This window comes from Lissotriton vulgaris, chromosome 12 (assembly GCF_964263255.1).
Source record: "Lissotriton vulgaris chromosome 12, aLisVul1.2, whole genome shotgun sequence".
NCBI classification, from domain to species: Eukaryota; Metazoa; Chordata; class Amphibia; order Caudata; family Salamandridae; genus Lissotriton; species Lissotriton vulgaris.
Window position 1 is genome coordinate 287,455,115 of NC_141700.1, and position 18,773 is coordinate 287,473,887.

General features: G+C 44.9%; 1 protein-coding gene across 5 annotated transcripts in view; it reads right to left on the bottom strand.

Moving 5' to 3' along the window:
- Positions 1–18,773, bottom strand: part of LOC147673982 (fatty acyl-CoA hydrolase precursor, medium chain-like) — a 408,709-nt gene that overhangs the window by 9,648 nt on the left and 380,288 nt on the right. For all 5 annotated transcript variants that reach the window (XM_086945063.1, XM_086945066.1, XM_086945065.1 and 2 more), the window contains exon 12: positions 10,857–11,006. In XM_086945063.1, the coding sequence (XP_086801189.1) occupies positions 10,857–11,006 (150 nt within the window). The remainder of the gene's footprint in view (positions 1–10,856; positions 11,007–18,773) is intronic.

Below are 18,773 nucleotides of genomic sequence, written 5' to 3' on the forward strand. Positions count from 1 at the left end.
AAAGTCAGGAATTTCGCCTTTGTATTTGATGACAAATTAATCTTTCAAGCCCAGATAAACAAACTCTCCTCCTTGGTGTGGTATATCCTGAAGCTGATAAAAAAGCTCTTGCAGTTTATTCCCGTAAAAACCCGTAAAACTCTGGTAACCATGCTTGCTCTATCCAGGCTGGATTACGGGAATGCTCTGTATGCTGGCTTCAAAATCAACTGATGTTAAAACTTCAGTGTATGTAAAACGCTGCTGCTAGGCTAGTTCTGGACATCCCTAGGTCCGAGCCAGTAGCCCACAGACTAAGATGCCTCCACTGGCTCTCAATGGAGAAAAGGGTACGATTCAAGTCAGCTTGGCTGGCATACAAGGCTTTCCAGGGAATAGGCTCCTAATTTCTAAAAAATAACCTAAAACAGTATGAACCGACAAGGAAACTCAGATCAAGCAGCGCAAAGCTGATTAAGACTCCCAGATTCAAACAACTGAGATGGGGGGGGAGAAGTTTCCTGCTGCACACGGCTAAGACCTGGAACCAGCTACCACTATCAATAATAAAAAGCCTGTCACTACTACTATTCCAAAAAGCCGTAAAAACCTGGGTCTTCTCAGCATAGCTCGATTTCCATTTCAGGCAGTCCTAGACTCAATGCACCTGACTCAGTGCCAAGACGCCCCAGGGCATTCGTGCGCTCTATACATTTTAAATCAAATCAAATCACAATTCAAGGCAATGTGCCTCGTTCACAAAGCCCTACAGGGAAATGGCCAAGACTTCCTGAAAATTTAAATTTCAATAGTATGTACCAAACAGAGTACTACGGTCATCAGAAGCAAAACTCATATTAGTGCGCAAAGCCAGTTGGGGAGGCAGAGGGTTTATAACATGTGCAGCGAAGGCCTGGAATAGCCTGCCGCTCCAGCTTAAAGCCATGACAAATCTATTCTCCTTCAGAAAGGCTTTAAAGACCTGGCTTTTCTCTTTCTAAATCCCTGGGTATCTTTTTCTCTCTTAGGCCTCAAAAGGACTTCTCAGCGCCAGAACACCCATGGGTAACACTGCACTTTATAAATAGAAATAATATAACATAACATAACAAATTCAACAGCATAGACATATCAGCTTATAGTGCTGCTCCGGCAGCATCAAAGCATCCAGGAGCACCTTGAAATGGCTGCAAAGCTCTCTCAAGAGGATCTTGCAGCAACACTGCTGCCCGTGGCACACACGACTGCTGCAGCAGACAACAAAAGAATCAACATCTGTCACTGAGTTGTAGAACCGCAAGTACAAGTCTGAAAAAGGAGTGCATGTTTGCTGAGCCTTCAAACTGTGGCAGTTCAATGTGAAATTGAGTGTTAGCAACTAGGGGCACTCCGAGTGCTCGACACATCCACTTCAAGCAGTGTTGTAGAGTCTGATTTATGTATATATTTGTTTGTTGTAAACGGATCCCGAGAAATGCAGGGACGTGATCAGTACACCACCCAGTAATTAACATTGAAGTGTGTGTTTGTGTGGAGTGTGGTAGATTAGGGAGCCTGCAGAATTAATAATGCTGTACACCTTATCACACCAGATTACCAGAGCCTGTACAACAACAGCAAGAGTCTGAAGCAAACGAAACCTGAGCATAACAAGGTGGTCCTCGGTTGGTCCATTATTATTTTGTCCATTTTCCCACTCTTTCGTTCTAGGCAGTGGAACTTAGCGACCATGGATGGACTAACGTCTTGTATTGAATCCGCTGGGTATGATGGTCCAGGTTAGAGGAATTGTATTACAGTGATAATCTGGTTTTGACATTCACCCCAACAGGGATAGTTGTTGTTGCTTGAGAAGTGTTTCACCTCCCTCAAGCAAACATCCCAATTTCTGACATCCTGCCCTATGAGATTTTATGGTACCTTAAGGCCTACTTATAAGTATAAAAAAAGGGATAGTTAGGCCTGGCGAAAGGTTTATTTTGCAAGGTCAATATGTCAGTTTAAATATGCACTACAGGCTGCAGTGCCAGGCTTGAGACCTGTTTTGTTGTGCTACTTTACTTGGTGGCACAATGAGTGCTGCAGTCCACTTGTAGCATTTTGGTTACAGGCTCTGAGTACATTTAATACCATTTACAATGGAAATGTACTAGTTGGGTGTATGCCAATTTTACTACCTTTGAAAGGGACAGCACAAGCACTTTACCACTGGTTAGCAGGAATAAAGTGTGACGTCTTAATGCCAACAGAAACAGGTACCATCCAGATGGAAATGAGGGGCTGGAGAGGGGTTGTGTCCAAGTAGCAGAAGGTTCACATTTATAAGAAAATTCTAATTTGTCATTATGGCAATTTGACCACGTAGTGCTCACCTTCACAAATTGTACAAACAAGGTACTTGTAAAGTTTTGAGTTTTGGCCTCCTCAGAAGTTATGGAAGTAAGGTCCTTCTCATTAAAATAGTGCACTCTCATAAGGAAGTAGCATAGCGCATGCTGACCAGGTAAACAGCTTAGTATAAGCTGGTTGAATGTGTATACAAAAGGATAACCCTATCGTAACAAATAACCACGTAGACTGTGCATACACCTGCCATTCATGACATTGGAAAGTTGCACACTAGTCACAATAAATACCTTAGTAAAGTAGTTTAGAGATTACCTATATTGGTGGGTCAATCAATCAATCAGAACATTTATAAAGTGTGTTACTCACCAGTGATGGTACCCAGGTGCTGGGGGTGGGGGGATGCAGCAGCTACTGAAAGAACAGCCAGGTCTTAAGGAGTCTGCTGAAGGTCAGCAGGTCTTGGGTCTGTTGCTGGTGGATGGGGAGGGTGTTTCATGTCTTGGCGGCGAGTTGGGAGAATGATCTGGTGCCGGTGGTCGTTCAGGGGATGCGTGGAATGGTGGCGAGGGCGATGTCAGCGGAGCGAAACTGGCGGTTCGGGGTGTAGAAGGTGAGTGCAATGTGGGCGCGAGTGAGGAGCTTGAAAGTGATCCTCTTGTTGACTGGGAGCCAGTGCAGGTCTCTTAGGTGGACGGTAATGTGGCTGTGGCGAGGTATTCCGAGGATGAGGCGTGCAGAGGCGTTTTGTATGCGTTGGGAGTCTCTTCTGGAGTTTGGAAATGGTTCCCGCGTAAAGGGCATTGCCGTAGTCCAGCCTGCTGCTGACGAGGGCTTGAGTGACCGTCCTTCTGGTTTCGGTGGGTATCCATCTGTAGATCTTGCGGAGCATGCGGAGGGTGGTTAAGCAAGAGTAGGAAACAGCATTGACTTGCTGGGTCATGGAGAGCGTTGAGTTCAGGATGAAACCCAGGATGCATGTGTAGGTTGGTGGGTGGGTGTGAATGAATAGAACAGAACTGGTACAATTAGTAATCTGAGATTGTACAGTTTCCGGAGAGAGTAAAAAGAACTCCACTCTTTCACAACAATGTATAACACAGTTTGAGGATGGGATTCCCATTAAGGGATTGTAATTGACATATTTTCTGTAGAAGAACTTCTCATCATCAGAAAAGCAATTATTTTGTACATTGGCCAGATATCAAGTAAAGTAAATGCTTTACACCTGTTATCATGGTGTGTGCTGTGTTTCATAAAATTGACAGTGAATGTAACATTTATGTTTTGTGGTCACATTCACAAGTTATAACTGGGCGTAGTGGAGGCAACTCAGAGTTGATGTGTTCCGAAAAAGGCAGAAAAGTCACTTACATAAGTATGTTCTCTGGTGTTTATTTGCACTGCAGCTCAACCTCATGTTTCTAATTTAAAGTAGAATGGGTTTTTCTTGGAAATACAAGACAGTGAGACTCTCCTCTCCTGTTTTTTATTAACAGTGTCATGAGAGTGAAACTGTACAGAACTTGTGTTAATAGGCATGAGTGCTCTTTTTTTTAAATGTCTCTTTATTGAAAGTTTTACATATCATGGGAGACATAAATGAGGTACACTGACAAACCAGATATAGGACCTTGTGGGGTTTACAGTCGCGACCAAGAATACAGCAAACAGGATCAGAATGGGCACAGCAGGTGAAGTTGTGCAGGTAGTGGGGCAGCCTAGATAGGAAGAAGGAGTTCATGTGGCAGGGTGACGGGGGTGCGGTGTGGATGTTGCATTGTATTCAGTGCCTTCATAAGACATGGGCACACTGGGAAGTTGCCCGGGGGGCCCACCAGCATAGGGACCCCATGCAGACCATAATTTAACACTAATTTTCTGTTAAACATTTTTATTCCTGGGAGTGGTTATATAGGCAGGGTCTAGAGTACTGCTTTGTCCGGGGCCCATAATGCTGTTAAGACGGCCCTGCCAGTATGGTCAGTGGCCAGTTGGGGGGGGGGTGGAGTGACCAATATCTGTAACCACATGCTCCACCTAAAGCGTAGGGGAGAAGGTTCTACACAAGGCCTCATGAGTGATTATAAATGTGATATTGATTCATGTTTTTGCTGTTTACTTGATTGCTCGTCCGCAAGACTTTGGGTATGGGCTTGCTAATCTATTCATATATTTTGACTATTGATGAGTATCCCCTGGATGAGAAGGATTAGTTACTTACCTGTAATCCTAGTTCTCATCCAGGGGTATTCTCATCAAAGTCGTAAGCGACCCACCCACCTCCCCGGACGAGCATTACTGCAAAGTTATGGTGCATTAATCACGGATTTACTGAGATGTTTATGCACCTCCAAAGAGAACTGACCTAACTGCCACCTGTGGTGCATCATGGGAGCAGGGGGTCGCCTACAGGTCTTAAAGGCACAGTACCCCTACTCTAATGCCTTAAAGGCAAGGTGTCAGTTTTCTTTGTTTCTTTATACTCTACGGCAGCCGACTGGCAAATGCCTGTAATTACAGGTTTTTCTATGGCAATAAAGCATTGTTGTATGACAAATGTTTACTGCTCTCTTTCTTCCTTAGGGGTTGAGAGAGTATAGGTGCTACTACGCAAACCTATGTAATTTCAGCATTTTTGCCATTTTGGATATATTTTAGGCTGCATGTATATGTTTTCACAAATGGACATATATGTTTATATATGTATTCTTTATATGCTCGGGATCCCGCACATGGGCGGAGATTATTCATAGATTATGACTATTGATGAGTATAGAAACAACAAAAGAGGGGACTACCGGTCAATAAACATCGAGACACAAGAGAATGGCTTGAAAATCGTTGGACACAAAGCAATACAAATTCAGCCTCACTGTGTTGAGATGAATCCCATCAGCCCACCACACTGACGGAGCATCGTCATCGGGGAATAAACATAGTTATACGAATTAGTGCAGCCCACACCTCTCCAGGGGGAACCAAGCTGAACTGAATTCACAACCAATGATCGATCCAACCAAAATCAAAACTCAAACAGTGGTGCTGATGATTTGCAGTGCAAGAGGAAATAAATTTGAGAAATTAAAAATGACTACTGGGACATAGAAATACATTTAATAGAAGCTATCCTAGTGTCAAGATTAAAAACACGAGCTGATAGTTTCAAAAAATAGCTATCTATAGCAATAGGACATAGGAAGACATGTTTCAACCTTATAGGTGGCACTAACCTGGCTTTCGTCAGGACCGAGAGGAGTTAACGCTACTGCAAAAAATACTACAAAATTGTGTGAGAGAAAATAGTAGTCACGCTACACCCTACCAGAACCTGTTATTCAGAGATGCACATTAATTTTCATTTTCACTGTAGGTGCATTTTCTTTCCTAAAAAAAACAAATATTAAGGTGATTAGTATTATGCTCTGGTACACACTTATTATACCAATCTCTGTCTCTTTTCACCTACTGTATCGGATAAATATACAACAGTAGGTTGCCCAGTCTGTAGCTAAAAGTGGGGCATTTCAAAGAACTACATACACATTAATTAATTAGTAGGTACTCACCCAGCTTTGTGTGGGAGTACGACTCACCTCACCCGGCAACTGCTCGGTAAATGAGGCCCCGCTCTGTATATGGGTACAAGAGAGCAAACAGGATTGAAAACCTCATGCGCCCCTTTCCTATTCTACATACATTCAAAACCTTGTTGTTGACACAAAACTGAACCGACCATAAGCCCACAGTTAAGACCAAAAGTTGATAAGAAGGACTCAGTAAAATATAAGGGAATCCCTTTGCAGCCCCCGTGTCAAGAGAACCTCTCTACTTCATCACAACATATACAAGTTTATGCACTCCTCAATACTCATATATATTCTATCAATAGACACTGCCATTGTTAAAAGAAAACGCTATACCGCTTAGTCCTAAGTGGCTCTTAAAATAAGCAAGGTCAATAGTACACACGAGGACCAGCGGTGAAATAAACTAAAATACACGTCCGACAAATCATTTTCTCACCCTCAATCATAAGGCAGAAGACATAAAGTTGGTAGTGCTTGAGCGACCTTTCATTCCGTCACATATCAGTGACATTTCGAGATTCCTCTTCATCAAGGAGCAAAAATGGATATACAGATTAAAATGTTACAGCCAGGGTCTCAGCCAGGGTCTCAGTGATGAGTTTTTCTGCCTATTGGGACTATAGCTGCATTAGTTGTATACATGAATTTTGTAATTGGGCTCCTGTACTGATTAGGTGTCCAACATCTTCTTTTGGGTTTCGTTATTACCATACCCAAACGAGTGCCTTTATGAACACACCAAGCTCTATTGTCCAAAATGCGTCTCCTCCTTCGGACTATCCAGACCTTTGATATGTACATATTGATATACACATTTTTATACAACAAGCCTGGGAGTCGTCTGGTCACATCATAGGTTTTTGTGCGGTGCACTGATAGGCTACAATTGATTACGAGGTTTGTAGACCCTTGCAAATTTGGAAGCATATTTATTTAAAATTCCAACAGTGGCATGGATAGTATCTATTCCAGGGAGACTATTGGTTAGTGGGCAATGTAGTGACACCCTAGAGTTACCATGGATTGTTAGCAGTTTGATTTATCAGATGCTCGACATTATCTAATAGACTCGTAGTCGCATGGACACTTTCAGCTCATGCGTTAATGAGTTCTGGGCAATTGTTATTCTATGCGCATGCGCACAAACCAGTGGGCAATCCTTTAACTAATATAAACCCCTAATAGTCGTACCTAATCACCAATTAACCATCAGTTATACAGTTGTATTAATATTTTTATATTTACATGTATGTGTGATATTGACTAAGGTGTATTTCTTCTTTTTTCTTGATGTCGTCTATATCTTGATATCGTCTTATCGCTATGACACCGTTTTCTCTCTTTCTGCAGTGTACTGGTATTAGATATACTACATCTCCCATCAGGCACGCAGAGTGTCTGGGATTGGGGCATGTGCACTGACTATGAACAGTGTTTCACCTTCTTGCGCATGCGCGGACGCGCACACGCTCGATTCTCATACTGGAACCACATGATGAAGGGCTCTGACGAAGAATAGTATACACATCTTCGCGCATGTGCAGATGTCCCACTCCGCGATTTGCTGACACGAGCCTTAAGATGAAAGGCTCACATGTTCCTAATCATCCAATTAACAGACCTATTTAAGGAGACTCTTCCTGTCGCCTGGTTACCTCCCCTTCAGCTTGGTTCCTGCCAGGGGTACCGACGGATAGGTCAGTCATTTAGGGCCTCCTTGTTTGTTTGTTGGTGTATTTTGGTTTATTTTGCCGCTGGTCCTCGTGTGTACTATTGACCTTGCTTATTTTAAGAGCCACTTAGGACTCACCGTTATATCGTTTTCTTTTAACAATGGCAGTGCCTGTTGATAGAATATATATGAGTATTGAGGAGTGCATAAACTTGTATATGTTGTGATGAATAGAGAGGTTCTCTTGACAGGGGTCTGCAAATGGATTCCCTTATATGATACGGAGTCCTTTTTATCAACTTTGGGTCTTAACTGTGGGCTTATGGTCGGTTCAGTTTTGTGTCAACAAGGTTTTAAATGTATGTAGAATAAGAAAGGGGCGCATGAGGGTTTCAATCCTGTGTGCTCTTTTGTACCCATATAGGGCCTCATTTATAGAGCAGTTGCCAGGTGAGGTGAGGCGTACTCCCACACAAAGCTGGGTGAGTACCTACTAATTAATTAATGTGTATATAGTTCTTTGAAATGCCCCACTTTTAGCTACAGACTGGGCAACCTACTGTTGTATATTTATCCGATACAGTATGTGAAAATAGACAGAGATTGGTATGATAAGTGTGTACCAGAGCATAATACTAATCACCTTGATATTTATTTTTTTTAGGAAAGAAAATGCACCTCCAGTGAAAATGAAAATTAATGTGCATCTGTGAATAACATGTTCTGGTAGGTTGTAGCGTAACCACTATTTCCATAGTTTTCAATTATATTTATGTTTTTTTACTCTCACACAATTTTATAGTATTTTTGCAGTAGCGTTAACTCCTCTCGGTCCTGACGAAGCCAGGTTAGTGCCACCTATAAGGCTGAAACATGTCGACCTATGCCCTATTGCTATAGATAGTTATTTTTTCAAACTATCAGCTCGTGTTTTTAATCTTGACACAAGGATAGCTTCTATTAAATGTATTTCTAAGTCCCAGTAGTCAATTTTTAATTTCTCACATTTATTTCCTCTTGAACTGAAAATCAGAACCACTGTCTGAGATTTCATTTTGGTCGGATCGATCATTGGTTGTGAATTCAGTGTAGCTTGGTTCCCCCTGGAGAGGTGTGGGCTGCACTAATTCGTATAACTATGTTTATTCCCAGATGACGATGCTCCGCCAGTGTGGTGGGCTGATGGGATTCATCTCTCAACACAGTGAGGGTGAATTTGTATTGTCCTACGATTTTCAATCCAATCTCTTGTGTCTCGATGTTTGTTGACCGGTAGTCCCCTCTTTTGTTGTTTCAGTGCTAGCTGTGGATCGGAGACTACTGGGTCGTTAAATATTATCTCCCTAGGACCCTCTTTTGTAAATATGTGTTTTGGTATTGATGAGAATCCTCTCGATGAGAACTATGTTATTCTCCACCATAAAGTGGCCTACATGTTGTGCCATTCGAAATATGGCATTCCCGAAATGCAAGACTCTGGTCTGGGTGGGGCCCTTGGAGTTTGTTTCCAAGCCAGAATCCGATGTGCCTACTTCAAAGAGAAAAAAACGGACAGCCTCTTAGGTGCTACTCTCTCCACCAGCCACTTTTCCAGGTAGACCACCATGCCTTCTTTCTCACCACCTTCCGGCAGGCCCACCAAGTGAATGTACTTGCAACGCACCTGCACCTCTGCATCCTCTGTCCTGCCCTCCAGGACACGCAGTCAGTCTGAAAGCTCCTGCATCTGTTGTTGAAGGTCCGTCAGCTGAGACTGCAGTTGTCATATGGTTGTCTCTGTCTTAGTCACCCTCTGTTGCAGCTTTTTTTGGTTCTCTCAAAGAAGGTCATTAGCATCTATGTTTGCCTCCATGGAGATTCTCCAGGAGTGGACCACCTCTATAATTTGAGCAACCCCGTCCAGAGCTGGCATGGGGGTCAGCAGCTGTGCCCATGGTCACCATATGGTGCATTAGCAGCTCCCTACTTGGTCTGCACATCTGTGTCCAAGGCCAGTTTGATGGTTGCAGACAGCTTGCCTTACATTTGTTTCCCCATTTCGGTCCAAGCTGTCAGCTTAGGCCTACAGCCACAAGGCAATATGGGACCAAATGTGCATCAGCTGCTCGTCCTGTCTCCTGGCATGTGTGCTAGGGAAGCAGGGCAGCTGCCCATCACAGGAATTGATAAAAGGAGAGGAGGGATATCGAAGGCTGCTTTCTGGGGTAGAAGAAGTGGTGGCCCAGATTCAGGCCCTCAGCCCCTCACCCTACCCCCAATGTCACAACGGGAGGGGTAATAGGTTCTATGTAGGTGAAAACGAGAGGAGAGGGGGTAGAGGGCTGTCACGACCCCCCTCCCCAGTTGTACCCTGATTCACTAGTAAGCCAATGAGAATGAGGTTCGCCTTTGCCAGTCCCCCCACTGCCCAAGCGCTAGGACGTTTGGGGACTGTCTCCGGCTCCACCCCATGAGCTCAACTCATTGCTATGGGCTGTAGGATAGGGAGGACGTCTCCGTCTGTTGCATGGGAGGCTCTCTGCCGCTGCCCACGAGAAGGGGGACTGGTGTGGGCCCCTGCAGCACTACCAATGGCCAGTCTGCCAGCCACAGCCAGTGTCGTCACCCACCATCAGCAGTGAAAGGGAGCCCTGCCTGCCATGCTCAGTTGCCATGATCCTCGCTGTCGTAGCCAAGAGCGCCTGCTAAAAAACGTGCTGCGGCAGCCTCCTGACCTCTAAAGGGGCTGGCAAAGATTCTCCCCTGGGGCCCAGTAACGGCCAGATAAGGGAGGAGAAGACCAGGCCCAAGCAGAGCTTTCTAAGCTGCGGTGCTATCTTTCTCGTCCTGGCCACTCCCCCCTAGGTATGAGGGCTCCTTAGTGCTTAGACCACTAAATAATACAAAGCACAGTGTCTTTACAAAGATCATATCCACTAAGCTCAGGGAAACATTTTTATTTCCCTTCTTCCACAAAGCAAGCAGTTCAGAATTTAACAAAAGAAAAATACTGTTTGCACAAAAGCACAATTTTCACATGAACTGTACCAAATGAATATGTAACATATGGAAGCATGGCCTTTCTGCCATAATGGTTGCATTTCTACATTCACAAATGTGTCTGGAATGTTCTGCAAAACCTGATTTAATAAATTGGGATTGTGAATTAGATTCATGGTTTGAATGAAGCATAACAAGAGAGTGATTGCCACATAATGTTTGCCTTGAATTCACATGAGGTAGCTAAGTATAATGCCACTTAAAGTCCATAGGGTTAATAGCCTGCTCACCTTGTATGGTAATATCACCTTCCAAGAATGGAAAGCCAAGGACGGATGCGACTTCATCGCCATGGTCTGCTTTCACGTGGGCTGGTTTTAAATCACCATGGATGCTCGGGCGGTGCTGATAATTGTAGAAATAGACTGGAAGGCCAGAGTCTAGGGGAGAATATGTTAATAATTCAACATCATGCTCTTTACAGCGACAAACGACATTGCAATTCTGAGCCCTCCGGCCTATCAGCTAAAGGTGACATTAAACAGAGGATTTCAGTAAAAAAGAATGTGAAGAGCATATGTAGTAAGAGGTCCTGTGGGCTTTCTTTAAACATCTTATACTTCTTTTATTTACTCTTTACGAATATATACAGTTCGGCACAGCCAACGCGTTTCACCCACATTACAGGCTTCTTCCGGGTGTAAGACAGCTCGCTTTTCCCCTCAGAATGCAGATATCTTTTGCCGGTACAATATTTCACCCTCGTTTAGGACATAATCTTCATAAGTAGTACATTGTATGTAGATTACTTTAGACCAATCATTAGGATACATGGATTCTCATATCACCTCACATCAAACACTTGGTCAGCAGTTCTTTTGTGTATGCACCTGCACGTACCACTCTTTCAGCTTTCAATTGAATTTCTCAAAGCTCTTTGCATCTGAGGCCGTGTACAGCCATCATGGGGGCAGTGTAATGCATCTACTCTCACAAAATGCTACACAGCTTACCTTTTCCCTGCCTCAGAATGAAGTCAACCCTGTCACATAATTAGGGTCCAATGCTGCTGCATTATTTTATGGTGTTGTCTATTTCCAAATATTTGTTTGCAATAGTTTAAAGTGCAAAGTTCACCTAAATGTGGTTGAAAAAATGTTTTTAATTTATCCTAGCATTTAGGGACGGATTTATATGTTTGGGGGTAAGCATACTCTGTCACAACAGAGTGTACATACCACAAAAATAATGGTCTGCCAACCAAATTTAGAAGCCGACGGACCATAGTTTGGCCACAGCAGAGACTACTCCTTCTCTGCCATGGCCAAACTTCTCCGATATCCTGACAGAGTAAGGGGCATGTTAGAATTGGCTATATGGCAATCCGTCCCATTTGGATTGGTGGAAATATTGCTATTTTTTACTGCTCATCACCACCAAGAAAAATCTGGGAGCAAGGGGCAGTAAAAAATAAAAAACGCTCCCTAGCCATGAGAGATGATTCCCATGGTGAGGGGGGAATTTCTTTTTTTATTTTCATAAACAAAAACCCATTCTGCGATTTTGTTTTGGAAAATGAAAAAAACTTTGGCTCTATCATGTTTGACACAGCTGTATGGCAAAGATCAGATACATTCACAGGAACTGCCGTGACAGTAGTTCCTGTGAATGCTTGACATATCCATTGGGCTGATGGACATTCAACAATTTGGCGGTTGAGACATCCTCCAGGGTAATTAAGTAAATGACTCCCTTGCCCTGGCAGAGGACGGCTAGACCCAAATTATAAATCGGGCCCTAAGTGTCAGCCAGTGCTGCGGAATAAGTGCTTTTGTGCCATTGAAAATGCATTTTTACCACTATTTGCTTCTAAAAATCAATTGAGCTTGAAAGTCGTGGGACCCTTTGATGAATGTTTTTGAAAAGCTGCGTACCGGAAATATCAACTAATCTGGGAAACATTTTCAAATGCTCCAAAGTTTCTACACATATTTTTATGTTCACTTGTGATCGATGTTGGTAATACACTGGGCATAAAATACACCACAGGAGATGCTTTTTCCAAGGATCCTGTGGTAGGCCACCCTTCTAAATCTCTCGGGTTAAGTAGCATATTAACTATTTTCATTGTTGAGCAATGTTACTGATCCATTGCATTTTAAATATTCTATTCTTCAAACCTTTTCAGAAAGCTTTGTTAAAACACATCCTACCCCCCCTATAAAATTGTCCTTTTTTACTATTCATTATGCACTCATGATTATGGCCTGGTGTGCATTAAACGTTTGAATTTACCATAGGTTTTAAAAGCTATCAATTGGAATGGAGGTAGAACCCAAAAGCATCTTGAAAAGTTGACATTATGCCTCATCCATCTTGGCTATCCTTACTGACCCAGTTTATTTTAAAATGCACCGTTGATAATCATTTTTTCCAGAGGTCTTGGTAATGCCCTCAAATCTGTCTGTATAGTTGTGTTAGTGATTTCAGTTTTAATTAATGATCGTAGCTCACAGTGGTAAAACTGCACCATTTTGCAAAGACAGTTTCAAACGTTCTTGGGTGACAACTTAAAATGTTTCAAATATTTACTCTAGTCACATGCATTTTTCAGTAAAGCTATGGGCCGTTTATGGTCCTATATTGATGTAAAGAATATCGACTGTTAGACCTGTCAGCCATAGGGTGGTCTTCCCCCAAACCTTTTGCCTGCTCCCCTCCTGTTTTGCTGAAATATTTTTTGTTCGCCATATGACTCTGCACTTTACCACTGCTAACCAGTGGTAAAGAGCATGTGCTCACTCCATAATTATGGTAAAATAGGCGTACACCTGATTAGCATATTTAATTAACTTATATGTCCCTAGTATATGGTTCTACATGTACACAGAACCTGTAAATTAAATGCTACTAGTTGGCCTGAAGCACCTGCTGCGCCACTCACTTAAGTAGCCCCTTAAAACATGACTCAGGCTTGCCATTGCAGTCTTTCTGCAGTTTTAACCTGCCAATTCAATTTGCCAAAATAAACCTCTGGCCAGACTTAAACTCCATTTTTTTTACATTTATGGCAGTCCCTAAACAACCCATAGGGAAGGATGCATTGTATTTAAAAAGTAGAAGATGTGTTTTTAAGTTTTACATGTCCTCGTAGTGAAATCTCCTAAATTCATTTTTCACTACTATAAGGCCTGTCTCTCTTATTGGATAACATAGGGCTACCTTATTACATTTAATAAGTGCTTATGTTTTATAGGGAACAGACAGGGTTGTCAAGTGTGGACTCAAATGAATTTCAATTTTAAATCCTCTTTAAAGTTAAAGTTGTATTTTAAATCACAATTCTGAAAATGCTGTATTTGGGAAGTTACTATTTTCTTGCCCTAACCATTTGGTGCCTGCTGCCTGTGCCCTGGGCCACATGACTGTGAATAGCTTGGCAGTTGGCCTTTATGTATTCCTCCAAGGCAGCGAGACAAAGAGGGACTAGGTGTGGTTATTAGTGGGTACCCCGGCTGGGAAGACGCTTCAAATGCAGACAAGATAGGGGATAAGTAACCCAAAAAATGACTGTGGTCTAGAGAGTTAGCCTTGGTCCAAGCAAACTGTTTGTGGGTGCCACATGTATCACTATGAAGTTGAGGCTTCATGCACGTGGAGTTAAAGCACACCTTCAGCCGCTGTAGACAACAGAAGCGCTGTAAAGATGGTAGAGAATTTGAAGGCCAAGCCATACATACCTTTGACCCAGTTCCTGAGGCGGAAGCCGGGAACTGGAGGTACTCTGCTAATTTTAAAATTTACTTTTCGTGTGGTGTCACTTTATTGCTCCTGTGTTTTTAAACAAAACAAAAATACTTCCTACCTCGTAGCGCTCGCTCTCCCTCTTCGCGCACAGCTGATGTCAATAGCTGTTGGCGCCATTCTTTGATCTATCAGCCTGCCGCCGCCATCACCACCGGCGTGCACGCTGACTCCGCCCCCTTCTTAGGCCACGCCCCCCGACCCTGCTATAAATACCGCTGATCCAATTGCGGTGGTTAGAAACCTTTGACCCAGTTCCTGAGGCGGAAGCCGGGAACTGGAGGTACTCTGCTAATTTTAAAATTTACTTTTCGTGTGGTGTCACTTTATTGCTCCTGTGTTTTTAAACAAAACAAAAATACTTCCTACCTCGTAGCGCTCGCTCTCCCTCTTCGCGCACAGCTGATGTCAATAGCTGTTGGCGCCATTCTTTGATCTATCAGCCTGCCGCCGCCATCACCACCGGTGTGCACGCTGACTCCGCCCCCTTCTTAGGCCACGCCCCCGACCCTGCTATAAATACCGCTGATCCAATTGCGGTGGTTAGAAACCTTTGACCCAGTTCCTGAGGCGGAAGCCGGGAACTGGAGGTACTCTGCTAATTTTAAAATTTACTTTTCGTGTGGTGTCACTTTATTGCTCCTGTGTTTTTAAACAAAACAAAAATACTTCCTACCTCGTAGCGCTCGCTCTCCCTCTTCGCGCACAGCTGATGTCAATAGCTGTTGGCGCCATTCTTTGATCTATCAGCCTGCCGCCGCCATCACCACCGGCGTGCACGCTGACTCCGCCCCCTTCTTAGGCCACACCCCCCTCTGTCCCCCATAAATGTGCCTGCACAGGACGCGCAGCGGACGAGCGCAGCGGGAGCGCCGTTTGCGCGCCGAAGGCGCGCCTAAGGCAAGCCCGTCTGTGCCCGTCCGGGCCCAGACGGCCTTAGGCCTAGCTACTATGCCCAATCCGCAAAATCGCATCTCATACTCCAGAGGCTCACTGCTTGCCTGGAACCCGGAAAATCACCCCCAGTGCAAATACATCCTCAAGGAGGACACCCCCTATGTAGGATGTATCCTCTGCGATAAACTTGAGGAAACAGAACGCCACCAAGGACTCCGGCTTGCCCTTCTTAATTGCAGATCCTTAGTAAAGCATGCTCACGAAATCAACATCCTCGTTCAGGACTCGCACCTAGATCTATTGTTTCTGACGGAAACTTGGCTGACCCCGCATAGCGACTTCGATGTGGCTAATGCAACCCCCCCCGGTTACCAAATATGTTGCCTGAATAGATCAATCGGTAGAGGTGGCGGCTTAGCCATACTCTACAAAGATCACCTTAAATGTAGAATCGAGACCGGAACTGTGAAAGACTGCGAGAACTGCCACTTCACAATCCAGATCTCACCATCTACCTCCCTTTCGGGACTGCTTGTGTATCGACCTCCAGGCTCCCTAGGCGAATTCACCAGCACTTTGATGGACTACATCTTACTCAAGACCATCTCAGTCTCTAACTTTCTCCTCTTAGGGGATTTTAATATGCACTTCCTGGACCCCACGGACAATGCCGCAGCAAACTTGCTCGCGAATCTCACCACAGCTGACCTCCTCCTCCAAAACCCCAAAGCCACCCATGAGAAAGGTCAACTCCTGGACCCCATCTTCTCCAACATCGGGAACCTGTACGCCCAGGACCCCACCCCTCTGCCTTGGACAGACCATATGCTAATTCCTATGCACCGGTCACTCGAAACGAAACCCGTGCCCAAACAAAAAACAAGGGTTCAAGCCAGAAGATGGCACAAGCTAGTACCAGAGGAATGGGAGGCCAAATTACGCGACACCATCGCCCCTTTGTCCACAGACCCAAACACCGCGGACAGAGAATTCATGGATTGGCTAGTCCGACCCCTAGATAGCTCCATTCCACTGACTAGCACGCTCAAACACGTGAAAAGAATCTGCCCCTCCCCCTGGTACACACCCGCCCTTACCACTCTTAAAAAACAATGCAAAAAGACAGAACGCACGTGGAGAAAAAACAAGTCAGCAGAAGAGAAAAGCGTCTATCACCACTCCATGAAAGCTTACAAACTAGCCTTACAAGACGCCAAAAGGACTTACTATGAGGAAAAAATAAAAAACTCCTCCTGCTCTTCCAAGGAAACCTTTTCCATTCTCAAAGATCTCCTCCATGTCCCGGACCCCCCACAGAAACCTATGGACCCCAAAGAAGCGGGGGAAAAATGCGTCAAGTTAGCCACCTTCTTCGACGAAAAGATTAAAAAAATTCTAATCTCCCTCCCACCCGCCAACTCCGATGCCTTAGAGAGAGACAAGGAGCAGATACCCAACGTCGACAAACCCTCCCTGGAGTCACTTGGCCCAGTTACAGAAGAAGAAGTAAGAGTCATACTTACCTCAATCAAGAGCGGAGCCCCGAGTGACCCAGTCCCCATACGTTTCGCCAAAAACATCACGCAGACTATAGTTCCCCAACTGACAGCCCTGATTAATATCTCACTGGAACAGGGAGAGGTTCCATCTAATTGGAAGGAAGCTGTTGTCAAAGCGCTCCTCAAGAAACCGTCGCTCGACCCCACAGACCTCTCCAACTATAGACCTATCTCACTTCTTCCTTGGATAGGGAAAGTCGCCGAAAAACTAGCAAATAAAAAGCTGTCATACTACCTTGAGTCAAACCATCTCCTCAACGACTCACAGACAGGCTTTAGACCAGGTCAGGGCACGGACACTGCTCTTCTCGTGGCAGTAGAAAGAACTAGGGAAATCATCGACACAGGAGGATCAGTGGCAGTGGTCCTCCTAGACCTGAGTGCGGCCTTTGACACGGTCAGTCACCAGGTCCTAACCCACCGTCTAGGGACTGTTGGGGTTAAAGGCAGAGCTCTGAAGTGGCTATCGTCCTTTCTCTCTCGACGCTCCTACCAAGTATGGGAAGGCGAAAGTCGCTCCCCTTCTATCCCCCTCCAGTGCGGCGTGCCTCAGGGCTCCTCCCTGAGCCCTACGTTGTTTAACGTTTACATGGCCCCACTGGAGGAACTCGTCGCACCCTTTGGAGTCACCATCGTCAGCTACGCCGACGATACACAACTGGTGGTGACACTCTCCCACCCCAAGCTTGAGCCCTCCAATCTCCACGACTGCCTTTCCAGCGTATATCAGTGGATGAGTGACTCTGCTTTAAAGCTAAATGGCTCTAAAACAGAGATCCTGCTCTTAGGACAAAAAACCACGAACCTCCCCTCTAACATCTGGCCCGCCTGCATGGGTGAACCCCCCACTCCCAAGAAGGAGGTCAAGAGTCTCGGAGTGTGGCTGGAGACCGACCTGACTTTCAGGACTCAGGCAAGAAAGACGGCCGGCACTTGCTACGGTCTACTTAAATCTTGCAGGAAGGTAATTCCACTTCTACCTTTCCAGTCGCGCCTCATGCTGATCCAGGGCCTAATTCTATCGAGGCTGGATTACAGCAATGCCATCTACCTGGGCGCCCCAGAATCCACCCTGCAAACGCTGCAAAAAGCTCAAAACGCCGCAGCTCGTCTCCTGACAAATACCCCGGCCAGATCATCCGCCAAGCCCGCCCTGAGGAAGCTGCACTGGCTTCCGATCAGGGAAAGGGTCATTTTCAAAGCCCTCTGTCTTGCCCACAAGGTTCTCCATAACACTGGCCCTCCCATACTAAACAACTGGATCACCCCCTATAGACCCACGAGAGCGCTCCGCTCGGAGCACGGAAACCTCATTACGATCCCCAAGGTGAAAAAGGCCCGTATAGGCGGCCGCCGCTTCTCGGTAAACACTGGAAACAAGTGGAATGCACTCCCTCTGAGCCTCAGAACAGAACCCAACCTCCTCCGGTTCAGAAAAGCCCTCAAAACTCTACTCTTCCCTTAAACTGACACTCTCCCGAATTTCACCTTTCGTGAGTAAAAAGGTTTTTAGCGCTGGGATACCCACTGGGTGACTACGCGCTCTACAAAACAATAAATAAATAAATAAATAAATATGGGTACCACGCAAGAGATAGAGGTTCATTAGACAGACCGAACTGCAAAAGGTGATTACATACTGATACTGGCAGAAGTGCAGGCTGATCGATTAAGGAAGAAAGAAGTGCATAGTCATTGCACTTACCAGAGTTTCAATAAGTGGAGCTTTACAACCTCAGTTCCGGGTGAGGAGAACAATGAATGAGCACACGGGTTGTTCTTACTGAGCTGTCCGATACCTGAAGTGGCTCACCACCAAAGATGCCAGGTGACGGCTCAGAACAACTCCAGAGGTCTCCAGCAAGTGAAAGGCCACGATGGAGATGGGAGATATGCTCACAGTTTCCCTGAGTGTTCATGGCAACTCAGAGGCTGGTCCATTGCCAG